General features: G+C 45.5%; 1 protein-coding gene across 1 annotated transcript in view; it reads left to right on the top strand.

The window, feature by feature from the left end:
• The window catches only part of LOC143367547 (growth arrest-specific protein 2), a 32,130-nt gene that overhangs the window by 6,908 nt on the left and 12,101 nt on the right, over nt 1-13,121 (top strand). Inside the window, exon 2 of the mRNA XM_076809503.1 lies at nt 8,477-8,884. Within this exon, the coding sequence (XP_076665618.1) occupies nt 8,665-8,884 (220 nt within the window). The 5' untranslated portion in view covers nt 8,477-8,664. The remainder of the gene's footprint in view (nt 1-8,476; nt 8,885-13,121) is intronic.

Below are 13,121 nucleotides of genomic sequence, written 5' to 3'. Positions count from 1 at the left end.
CGCGTTCTCGCTAGCGCAGGTCGATCCTAATAACTACTGTGTCCGAGGCCTCTAAGTGGACGGGGGAAGTAAAACAGCTGGGGCTAGTGACTCGCGTTCCACGCTAGCCAAACCACGCAGAAACGCGTACAGTCCCGTGGAACGGTAATTGGACAGGCACGCTCTGTTTATGCGATTTAATTAGCCCCGAGAGCCGTGCCATTTGTACCCCGCCGGATTCTTTCGATCTCTTTTCTCATTCCACTGACATTGAAACAAAAAGTGCGCTGTACGTGCTCCGGATCGAGGCGAGATTCATCGCGGACTCTCTGGACAGTCCGCGGCTTTCTACGCTTCTGAAATCGAACTCGAGCTCCGTTCGCGTTGGCCAGTGGAAGACAGAGAGCGAGTGTAGCCACGGAGGAGAATCATTTCCAATTTCAGGGGTTATATAGTTCGATGACTCAAATGGAGTTGGATGTATCTGTTATCAATATTGTACCGTTCCAAGCTTTCGGAGTATGGAGCTGTGTCTGTGGCGAAATACAACTTTCAGCGGTGCTATTCTCCAATTCAGATGGTTCAGTGAGATTATTCGTAATGGCAGTTCACTGTGAAGAATAAATTTGTTCCAAAGAAGACACATCTGATGTTCTGCTGCCTCGGCTTACAATTAGTATAGTATTAGTAACTTTCCAAGTGTTATGTACAAGTATCATTTATTAAATTAGTTTCTTGTTTTATCATTAAAGGATTACCACGGATTCTTGCGCAGCCGAGCTATCAATCAAAAGAATTGGGTTAATAGTTTGTGTTTTTGTTACGCGCTGACTTAACTGTTCATAAAAGTATTCGAAGCGCCAGTTTCTTTGGAAATTACTAAAGGGACCAACGAGGGCGTTACACTTTGTGATTAAGTGTTGATGTAAGTCGATACTTCGAGTTGATTTTCGTTTAGGGGAGACCGGGTCTAGTTGACTAACGAGGTTAGTTGACTAATTCGCTTTAATTGTTGTAAATTATGCTGCGATTCGCGATATTGAAGCATATGAATGACCTGCTTGCCATTAAATGTGTCACCGTGACAAAAACTTGCGTGTTCTATCAGTGAGAATGAAAAATCTAAAATGGTCGGCGGGAAGTAAATATTTCTGTTTCGACTATTTATGAATTTTTGTCCACTAAGTATGGCTTGATGTTTTTTTTTTGAATATTTTGTGGAAACGTGATTTCGGGAATTTTCGTGATACTCGACCTTATTCTGCGATCTTTAAACGTTTGTAGCTCGGAGCAACGTTAACCGATTTTGACGAAATTTTAGGCACGTATACAACTTATTGGAATCTACAAACGGTTTTTTTTTTAATTTTCATTACAAGCTCACAAAAAAAATTTAAAAATCGACCTTTACTATTCTTTTCGCTATTACAACCAAATACATTTTTATTTAAAACGACGAAACGCGTCAGTTAGCAAACTAATCCTTCTACCTTCTCAAAAAAACTCAAGTTGTTTGAACCAATTCTAAAAAAGTTATGCGATTTTAAAAAGTGTCCGAATATTAATGCGAGTCACTGTATACACGCCTTTCGTATATATTGACGGAACTGTGACAGAGTATATACACGCCTTTCGTAGGCAAAGAGTTAAAACTGAAAAGTAAATGTCAACTAACCCCGTCATATTTGTCAACTAACCCCACAGCCGGGGTTTGTTGACTTCTTCGTCTCACTACTCTAAATATAATAAAAACCACGACCTAGATTCAATAAAAACAAGTATAAAAATAAATCCTGTATACCTAATGAAGTTTGTAAACATTTGGTGTGTAACAAGTCAACAGAGTACCACTGGTCTATTTATAAAAATTAGAAATGTTAAAAATTAGTCAACTATCCCCGGTCTCCCGTACTGTTTGAACGCGCGATTTCCAAGGTCCTTTCATCAGGGATTAACAGTTAAGCCGCGGTAGGAGGTGTGTTTTTATTGCGACCTGCAAACCTAACTGTCTTCGCCCTTGCAGGTAGTCGTTCGTGATTTGAGTGCCAACCGCTAGAGTACATTTACATTTCCCTTGCATATCTTTGCAGATCCTACACCATTCCTCGAACTGACAGCTTTAAAACCGGCGTCGAGCAAAGAATTCTCGCGTTTGAAAGTTCCTGTACAGCGGGGATCTTCGCCGAGGAAACGTTTCGTTGACGCGGTCCAGTTCACCCGCCGCATTCTACGTTCACCGCGCTAATTTCAAAAGCGTCTCCTCACCACCCTCGCGGAGAAGGGAAACCCTTAATTAGAGCGGTCGGGTAAATCTTGAAGAAATACGGCTTCCTAGTTGGCGACAGTGCACAGTAGACGTGAAAATGAATACGTTCACGCTTCTTTAACCATTTTTCGCTTAATCTTCTACAACTCGGTATCCGCGATATTTAAAAGGAAGCCACAAGGCTGAAGGAGAATTCTATTCTCGGATAGGGATATGGAATATGCCTGGAATCGTCTCCCTTTTGTCGCAGATTCCTCGATTAAAAGGAACAAGGTATAACGTAACAGAAAATACCGCGCTTCCGGCGGATCTACCGTATCGCTTTCATCACGTTCTCCCTCAGGTTGCCACGCGACTTTGTCGGTTCCTTTTAGGGATCAGCCCGACGACAGTATCTTCCCGCGTAATCCGCCACCCACGTGCCCGAGAATTACGCGGCTGGCGAAACTCGCGCGGTCGTAAACAACGGGGCACACGGTCGAATAAATGTCTCCGGGCTTCGTGACTTGGGCTGGTGCGGTTCAACCATCAGCCGCGGTTCTTTCTGGCCTGCGATTGTAAGCAGGAACCATTTAGGTCATTTAGGAGAACGCTGAGTGACATCCATCAAGAGCGATATAAAAATAGACACCCTTAAATAAATCGCAGCCATAAGTTGCGCGCTTTATAGTACCCCAAAAGCCTACATGTACACCTCCGAACCTTGAGCTACACTCAGATCCTGAATCCTAGATCCCAGGATCATAGAATTCCAGATCCTCGATCGGAGAAGCCCAGACTCAACTGTAGCCCCGATTTTCTCGTTGTTCATCCTTTTTAAACCCCATTATTTGTCGTTTCCACCAACTGCAATTGCACCCGCGTCGCAAAAGCCTGCCTGGAGATTCGACTCTCCTCGTGGCCCATCCGCGAGCGGCAAGGATCGGCGAGGAGCGCGTGATCGCCGAGTGATTGTCGTCAGTGTGTTACACGTGCTTGGAGATAGATACAGTGGGTTATCGCCCACGCGGGCGATCCTCGTGCTACAAGCCGGGACAGCGCACGCCGTTTCGCGATGTTCCTGGGAAGCGTCGATGAAGCCGCACGAGCTATCGTCGATCCAATTCAGCGATTATCCTACGAGCCTGTCCAATTGCTGGGCCGGTCGTTGCTCCGCCGACGAGGACTTTGACGCGGTTTTCCTGATTGAATAACGAGAGCCGCGGCACTCGATGCTTATCTCTCGCCGCGAGCTCGTTCCAGGACCCTGTCAACTTGTTTGCCCACCGTCGCTGAAAAGCAGGCTGAATTGTGTGCCTCGGTAAACGAGAGAGGCGCGATGGTCATTGATGGCCCGCGCTGCTGTTTAGCTTGGTCCTTTTCAGGAAGAGGTTTTCGGCGATGGAACGAGGGAGAAAGTGAAGGGGGGCTGCGAGGGAATTGAACGTGGTCGCTGGTTTCCTGTTATCGAGCGTTACGATATAGTTTTTCCTTGGCAATTTGTCGGGTTCGTTGGCGAAGCTCTAGTTTCGCACTGTACGCGTTGGGTCATTATTCTGGTCGATAAGATCTTGTTCGGTGCGATGGGCAATTTAGTTTCGCTACTTTGTTGGGTACGTGCTGCCTTGGGCAGTTATTCTAGAATCTAGATTAATTCCGCTCTTCTGGGCTCTCAAGCTACAAGGAAATGTTGCTTTCAGCAGTCGATTGAACAATTGTATAGGTATTGATACATGTAGGAAGTGCAGAGCGCGATACGGTTTATGTAACATGTCCGGGATAGAAATTAATACCCTCGCATCGTATTGATACACTCTCAGCTCCGTCAAAGGATTTTTCACCAAACTATCCAATTGGCATATTATTACGAAAAGGACAGGTGGCCGATCGAGATGAGGTTTGGGGGAGGGGTGTGTGGACCCTGAATCTAAAATTGTAGCTTTGGGTATTTATTCGTTTCCGAAATATTAACTTTTTCCGAACAACTTTGACATACCTGGGTGGCTAACACCCAGAACAATTTTCGAACGACTCTGCCATTCTTATTTGAAGAATCTAATCGTTATGAAAAAAATCATGGGTCAATTTCAAGGTCTGTAGAATGTATTCTGATATTTTTTTTATTGGAATTTCATCACAGTTTTTGTAAAAAAAATCTAGATTACCATATGCCGAGAAAACACGAAGGAAATCTTAAAAAAATTGTAACTTTTACAAATTTGAATAATAAAAGCTGAAAATCGACAGAGTTGTTGTTCAGATATAATATTTTGAGAGAGAAAATAGTTTGTAAGTTGGCTTTGGAAGAAAGGTATTTATTTTGCACATAGAAGATACAGAACGTCAAAATCAGCTTATGAGTGGCTCACACACAGAATGTCAACGAAGGGTTAATAAAAAATTATTGTTAATTTTTTTTGGACGTTGGTGCAGGCCCCCCTACCCGGGAACCCTCCCGTCTTGCCATGTTTTTATTTTTGAAATTTCGTAACCACAGTCTCATTTTTAACATCACCAAACTCACATCGGTTCACCACCATGCTTTACGCGCCCGCTCGCGGGCGCGCGCCCTCCGTGCTGGTCTAGCTCTAACCAATACTAATGCCCGGAGCAAGTAGAAGAGTGGAATGCGTTATGCCGGTATAAGTCAACAGAAATATTGTTAACAGGGGGGACCGTGATAAAGTGATTAAAAAAATCTGTAAGGTGTACCCTTTTATGCACAATTATCCCCGTATATTTTGAACGCATTAATTGCCGAAGCTAAAATTTTATATTTGGGGTCTTTCCACACCCCTCGTAATACCCACCAAGTTTCATCTCGATCGGCCACGGGTCCCTATCGGAAGTACAGCCTTCAACTGTTAGTATGAGAAATTAATTTTCGTCGCGGAGATAGATCACTTTCTGAAAACTTTGCAAGAAATCGCATTCGACTACATAGTGCCCCGTTTTTAATTTCAAGAAATTGAGAACCACTGAAAGTTTCTTTACCAGAACGCATTAAAATGCGTGGAGCAATCCACGTTCGCGTTCCGACGTAACGAAAATGTTTATGCATTTTTTGTTGTATAATCGCGCTTCGGGAACCTCGTAATATTTGACCGGCGGACTCCTGAAATGCTAATGGGGGAAGGTTTGCAAAGATTTTTTCGCTTTCCCGTACGCTGTGGGAATAAATGGGGTGTGCGCTTTAATTAAAACAATCTCCCTTCCTGATCCAGCGTTTACGTCCGCGCTTAATAATAATCGTGTGGACTTGGCGCGTCCTGGTTCTAATCTGCGACGTTTTCGTGTGGCGTCATTCGCGCCGCGAGAGATTCATTAAAAAATCGGCATAATTTATTCGACGCGTGGGTGAAGCGCAGCGCTCGCAGAGGATCACCTCGAGCTGCTTTTTGCTCGGCGAAGAACATGCTTCTTTTGCAGAGTTTAGAGGTCGCGCGTACAGTGCGAGAGTATGCACACTTCTTCAAATAAGATTAGCGTATTCATCTATATTGTACAGGGAGTGATTCCTCGTTTAATAATAAATCAAAAGCTGGGAGTAAAATTTAATTTTGTATAATTCAGTTCCTTCTTCAGATTCATTCAATTCCACTGTAGGTACTATTATAAAATAGTGTTCTTCGTCAAGTTGACTGCTCTGTATATGCATACCAGGGACGGGCAAAATTTTTATTTAAATAAATTTCGAGTAATAAATAAAAGTCATGTGTCGAAGAAAGTGGGCCCGGGTTAACTTTATTCGTTGAATAAAAAAATTAATTTTATTTTATAAATTTTTATTTTATAAATAATCTGAAGTTAAAGTTAGATTATTTCTAACTTTAACCTAGATTAGATTATTTCTAACTTTAACCGCGGCTCAAGTCACTTTTATGTGATCTGTTATTTAAATAATTTTCTATTCCGTTAACGTCCAATGCTTATGTATAATGGTAGCGAGGCAGGAAAGAGCAGGAAGTTTCTTAATCCATTTCTTACCCAAACCGATACACCCGTTCGCCATTAATTTGTCGACGGAGGCGTAATAAGCACGCGCGAAACCAGCACAATAAAACCGTCCCACGCCCGACCACCAATTTCTCGCCAGTGCACAGGCATATTAAGTCTCCCCGAGCATCGATGTCTGCGCCGACAAGCCCGTGTAATTAAGAGATACACCGGTGCCAAAGCAAACAACACCCGCCGCGAACTCGTTATCTTGACTTGTTCGTTGCATCTAGGCTCTCACCTTGAGGCCGACACGCTCGCTTCTCTGCTCCATTTGTCACGATAACGCGAGAGCGGCATTAATTGGCGTGCTGTCATTGAATAATCGATCACCGTGGTCGGCTGATTTATGAAGAACTTCATCGCGCGGCTTCGAGGTGATATCTCTCGCCCACGCGCTCGCGTCAGCCATGAGAAACTTCATAAACGATCGCCCGGCAATCGAATCTTCGCCGGGGAATCGAGGGAACATCGCGTGCCACGGCTGCTCCCCGCTGCTCGGCCGCGAAGGGGAATATTCCGCGCGATCTTCTAAACGTTTCCGAAGGGGATAGAAACAAGCGAGAGCTGTTGCCCGAGGACCGGTGTTAGGATCGTCACCTGTTTACGACGGATTGCATTACGCTGGCCAGAGGCAGTGACGACACGTTAATAGATCGATGTCGAAGGACACACGTAGGTTTGTCCACCGAAGTCACGCGACACGATCGCAGGGATTTCATTTCATCGATCCACAAGTGCATTCTTGCATCAGCGTCCGCCGACGGTCTCGCGTCATCCGAGGCGATCGTCGCGTCCTCCAAGCAGCCTGGAAGGATTTATGAAGATTCTTCTCCTTTTCTTTTTTAATACTTCCTCTGTGTAATGGCCTAATCCTACGCAGTGGATTCAGTAAAATCGCGAGGCATTTACGCGCGACGGATCGCGGTCCCCGGGGGCTGTCGATGAATACTAATGGTCGGCTTGAATGTTGGGTAAATACAGAGGCGTTTGTGGACACTGCGGACGCGAGGTTTATGAAAATTTATATCGATTCCTTGGAGATTGCAGCGTGGAGTAATCGAGTACTCCAATAACACCGACAGGTACAGCATCGGGAACTTTGAGTGCATTTTTCTGGCCATTCCCATCTGATCATCGAGATAAGAATCATTTGATTCAGATCGATAGATAGTGTCGTCGCCAAACTACAACCTGTTAACGGAGATCAAATTCTGGATTCCTTAAGGGGGTACACCCGTTTGAACCCTCGGAAAATGTGTACATTTTCTGGATTTTTTTACAAGTCAACGGCTTGATGAAGATTTCCCGGTTTTTTACTATCTTTACATAGTATTATGAACTACTTAAAAAAAAAGTTTCAGTTAAAAAACTATTAAAACTAATCTAAATTAAATAAGTATCCGGATATCCGAATATACATTTTGTGGGTATCCGAGTACTCGGATACCCGAGACTCGGATATCCGTAAATCCGAAAAACAGTAAGAACCCTACTTCAAAGTGTAGTCCCCTACGCCAATACCGCTCTGTGACGTCGTTACTCGACGGTGCACTCAATTACATTCAGCGCTATAATTTCCGTAATTATTCGAATTTCTTCACGAAACATCGCTGTAAATGTTCACCAAGCATGTCACTTTCAGAATGAATAATAATAAAAAATCGATTTTTCAAGATTTCAATAGTCCTATACCCCCTTAACGAAAAAGCATCAGAGGCGCAGTGTACCCACCAGAGAACATGCCCGATCATCGAACGGTACCAGTCGACCACCTAGCAATCCCCGACATACACCCATCAGAAATTCGAAGCCGCAATCTCATCCCTCCGAAGGCTACTATCGGACGCTATCCAACAGCATCCTATAAACAGGCGCCCGTAACATAAAACCCATTCATTCCGAAAACACACTTGAAAGTCTTGAGGCACGCTCGGTTCCCTTGCTGCCAGTCATTCGGCGGCGGCGCGTCCGAAAGCGCGCTCAGGAGGTCTTCGACCACTCAATCTCTCGTCCCGTTTATGGTTGCAACACGGCCTCCGGACGAGTCTTCCGGCACCGTGTCGTTTGATCCCACGATTAATCTCCGCTCTTTATTCTCCGCCGGGAGAGTCGAAGACTCGTCCCTTTATCAGATCGCCCGTTTGCGCGACTCTGCTCGGCTGAAATAAGAGTAAAGAAAACTGGAACACGCTCGCCGGTGCCCGCGTGCGATAAAGCGCCGCGGTTCAAATGCTACGCCCGTTCTTGTTCCAGGCTCACGTAATCGCCAGACGGGCTGCAGGGCACGGCGTCGCCGGGACACCTTCGGTGATCTAGAGTCTGGAAGCTGAGGAGCTCCGCGGCGCATCCGAACAGGGGGACATCCGGAGCAGGGAATAAACCGTCGCTTGGAGTTGGAGAGGGAGGACCTGGGACGGTGTTCAGCCCTTTCCGCCAGCAGGATGTCGTACACGAATCGATTCCCGTCTTCCCAGCACACTCGTTATCGGAGCAGCTGGGGACCCTCTTCGGTGACTGTGTTCAATCGCGCCGACGTACCGCGGCCCTCGCCGGAAGAGGAAGAGTACGCCGAGTTCTATCACGAGCGTCTCCACTCGGCGCAGAGCAGACAGTTGCTGCCGCTCCAGGAGGACCTGGCCGATTGGATCAATAAAACCTTGAGTGAGTGTTTAACTGATCTTTAACGGGCACTTGGCAACGTGCTTGGGCACCGTTGGCTGCTGGGGATGAAGGAAACGTAACGAGGTCGTAAATGATACGGGGGATAAACACTATTATCCGCTGGACTATCAAGTATGACTTTAAACTAGAGACCATGGTATGGTACGTGTAGTAAAAAGACACGTGTACACGGGTACACGTGTATTACATATATCCGTACCTCGATCCGTGTAGCTTTTAGTACACGGGTACCCGTGCACTATTTCACGTGTATTTAAATACACGTGTATCAACGTATTCGTGTATTTTCATCAGAATTGGGCATTAACTACGGGAGAATGGGCAATGGCGGTCACTTAAGCAATAAGTGTAATAAAACCGAGTGATGTTTTTCAATTTTAAGGATTATCGTTGCGTCTAAAAAGAAGCTCGCTTATTACCAGTAATGCCTTAATTTTTTGTATCAAAATAGGTAATCGATTAAATAAATCTTGTTAATTTTATAGTTGTGTTATTAGTTACAATCTGAAAATTTGTAAAACCATACCTTCCGCATATTATTCTAGTAAATATATTTAAATACATTAATTCTTTTATGAATTTCGCAATCCCCCAGAGTTCTGGGATAGCTATAGATATTAAAAATCAGACGAATCAAAATAACGGATACGTTAATATACGTGTATTTATAAATACACGAGTATCTAAATTCACGTGTATTTAAATACACGTGAAATAGTGCACGGGTACCCGTGTACTAAAAGATACACGGATTCAGGGACAGATACGTTTAATACACGTGTACACGTGTATTTAAATACACGTGAAATAGGGATCTCTACTTTAAACACTGTATTAGGTACCCAGCCTCGCCACCGTGCAATCCCTCAATGGGATTGTTGTTTTCGCGACGGTCCGTGAGCTCCGTTTTCCGCGTGGCCCGCGATGGAAAGAAATCGACGTGATGCAATCGACGATCGGACGTTCCACTCGCTGTTTTGTTTTTCCGCGGTCTCCGTTGTTTTCTTGGCGAGCCGCTTGTGCGGCTTAATGGGACCGGTACATCCCGCGATAGGATGTGGCGTGTGCATCGGACTCTCCCGTATGCAGCGCGCACAAAAGGCTCCCATCTGGCGCGCCACGTGGGAAAAAGTATTCGTAACATTTGGCCTTTCCTTTCGCCGCGTTTTCGGCGGTCGGTCACGCGACGACGATGCGAAAAAATCGCCACGTCCTCCCGGTGGCAATCTCTGCGCCAGCCAAGCGACCCCTTCGAATCATGCGCAATCTCGGAGTTTCTTAAGAACGAGCGACCATTCGATAATGATTCAAACTGAGCTTACGTCTGGAGTTGACGCGGAGCACTCCTTACCTATCCGTTAAAAGTTCGCTGAATTCCCGATAACCAATGCCCGCGATCCCTAGCGCGATACGTGAACGAATTTCAAACTAGGTGAAAGTTTTCTCGGGCAAACTAGATTACTCGCGAAGATCGTGGAACTCGCCGGGTTCCCCGAAGCAACGTGGAGAGCCAGATTAGAAGAACCTTAAAACCTTTTTCTTCTGCCGGTTCCGCTCGAGAAACTCAGGGGTAAGTTCAACGAGTATGAGAGCCACGTTCTATGGTCGTTGTTCGATTTTACCTACTTCTCGCTGCGAGTCGTCGCTAACGTCTGATTTCTCCGAGGGTACTTTTAAGCTCACGCGCTTACGTTACCTGTCGCGGATTTACGCGCGACTCTTACTTTTACTTCTCCGTGTCACGCGAAGTTCATTTATTCGTAACTTTCCAGCCGGTTCGCGGCCGAAGGGCTGCCAGTCGGATCGAGCGTGACAAATTATATCACTTTTGACTGGATCCGAGGAAGCTGAGACGTATGAGATTCGTTTAATACACGGGTTACTTGCTAGACCGATTTCTGATATGAAAATACAGGTTTCTCTTTCTTGTAAGGCAGCTATCGCGAGAAGCCGATGTTTCTTCAATCCTGAGGACTAGTGTGACCGCGTTTCTGAACCAGTACTTTCCTAATACGGCGCCAATACGAGCCGACGGGTAAAATAGAACCGTCTCGATATATCGAGCGTCGTACGAACTTGTTACTCTATAGCTGTGCCGGTGTGCAATGCGAATAACGCGATTCTCTCCCATAAATTGCATTACGGAACTGGAAAGGATCTGGGTTAGAATGCAAGTCTAATGAGGATCTCTCGCGAGTAATGATAATAATAAAACGTCTTTATTACACCAAAATAAAAGCAACGTGCACGAAGATGGCGTAAAGGCGAGACTTAGCTGAGAGCTTATCAAGTGAGAGCAGGTCTATGGACGTATATTAGTATTCTGAAGATTCGAGAGTCGCTATGTTTTTCATACAGGTAAAGCGAGATGGTTGAGTAGGAAGGATTCGGTGGCACGCTTGAAGGAAGCTAGAATATTGAAGACCGACAATTGTCGCTGATACTCCACGTCTGATCAACAAAGATTCGCCTTGCCGGAGCATTTGCCAGGGCATTGGAATCAGATCGGGGCTTTGTGTCATCGATGTAATCTTCAGAGCGGTGCCGGCAGTGCTGTTATCGTTGCGGGGCAAGGTTGTCCGCGTACGAAACGCCCGTAACGTTGCCATATATTTTGGTGAACGGAGCGCGCGCGGTTTCGCGCGACCTCGAAGAATCCAGCCGCAAGATCTGGACCACCGTGAAAGATTGCGACACGAGCGGTCTCGGTGAAAAACGACTAATACGCGGATAAGCTGGCACCGCCGTGTCGTCTCGAGATGCGACTCGAACAGTTCCAATTTCGTATCAGTTACATGAAATACCGCGGACAAGTATTCGTCAGCGAAGGGAGTCGCCGTTGCCTTTTTGGAGTCTATTTTTAAAAAATATACATGTCGCCTATTTCAGTGCTTGCTTGCTCAACGACTATGCACTTTGCTGTCAGCGTCGGGGCACCTAAGTACATTCTACCTCGCCTCGCCGCTGCAAGCACTCTGAGCTATGATTTATCCCTCTAATCGACGCACTTGAGGAAGGACTATGCACGGAAGCGAGTATCAGTGGGGGGAGCCGAGTTGAAGGGGTAAAAATATTTTTGCTGTAAATTCAATAAAATTCATTAGGTGGTTATAAAAATTTATTTCAAGATTAAAATCCAGTTATCTTTTCTTCTTACAACGTCCCTTATTTGGGGGGTGCCAGGGCCTCTTAACTCCCTCCGCTGGGTGCGCCACTGGCGAGTATAATGGGGATGTACATTCGATACTATTTAAATAATGAAGTTGGAATTTCCACCGTAAAATTTTTTTAAAAAATTAAAACATGATTTCGGCGCACAGTTTCGGTCAATTAAATTTAATACTACTATTCGACAGCGCTCGGTCTACTTACAATTAGATCACCCTTAGGACATTCACTCTCTCGTCTACCGACTCTAAATCAATGAAGTTAATAGGCACGTCCAGTTTATTCGCAAAATCTAGCGTCGATGATTCCCAATAAGTGATCGATACGTAGACGTATCTGCCACGGATGACTGGCGCATATTCGTGATTAATTGCACACACGGCATATCGACGTGCATCGAACGAGTCTAATTATATCGCATCGCAATATCACGCTGACATGCCGCTCGCTCCGGGTAGCTTCAAAGCCAGAACGACGGGAGAGATGGGTCGGCAGCCTTTGCGCTGGAGCCTACGTGTGGGTACCTCTGCCGTGTGCAGTTACTATTCTCGTTCGACAGTGTACGATTCAAGTGCACACCCACCACTCGGCCCCGCCGCGTAGACCGCTTGAAATGCAGCGTGCCGGTCAGCTCTCCCTGTCTGCATTCAATCGAGAGGGGAATATAATGCGAGGGTAAGAGGCGCACGGGGTGCGTTTGCGTATGCAGGCCAGAAAAATAACGGGCACCGGCCAGGTCTCGGTATTTGATCGGAATTATTTCGCGTACGACCGCGTTCCTCGATCCAATTACGAGCGTGTCCCGCGAAAGAGTAAATGAATGCGCGCGATTTGCATTTTCTTCCGACGCTTGGTTCGCGTGAGTGTTCATTTCATTGCGCGCGTGTTGTTTCTTCATTGAAGGTCTACAGGTGCGATATTCGAAGAAGCCTGTTCTAAAGTTCTATTCAGAGTTAGGCATTAACTAAGCAAATAATTATGTAAATAACGGATCAAATAAAAGTTACCTTATCTTTAGATTATCTGACGAATAAAGTTATTATTATTA

Source organism: Andrena cerasifolii, chromosome 3 (assembly GCF_050908995.1).
Source record: "Andrena cerasifolii isolate SP2316 chromosome 3, iyAndCera1_principal, whole genome shotgun sequence".
Classification (NCBI taxonomy): domain Eukaryota; kingdom Metazoa; phylum Arthropoda; class Insecta; order Hymenoptera; family Andrenidae; genus Andrena; species Andrena cerasifolii.
This window is presented reverse-complemented; position numbering and strand designations above follow the sequence as displayed.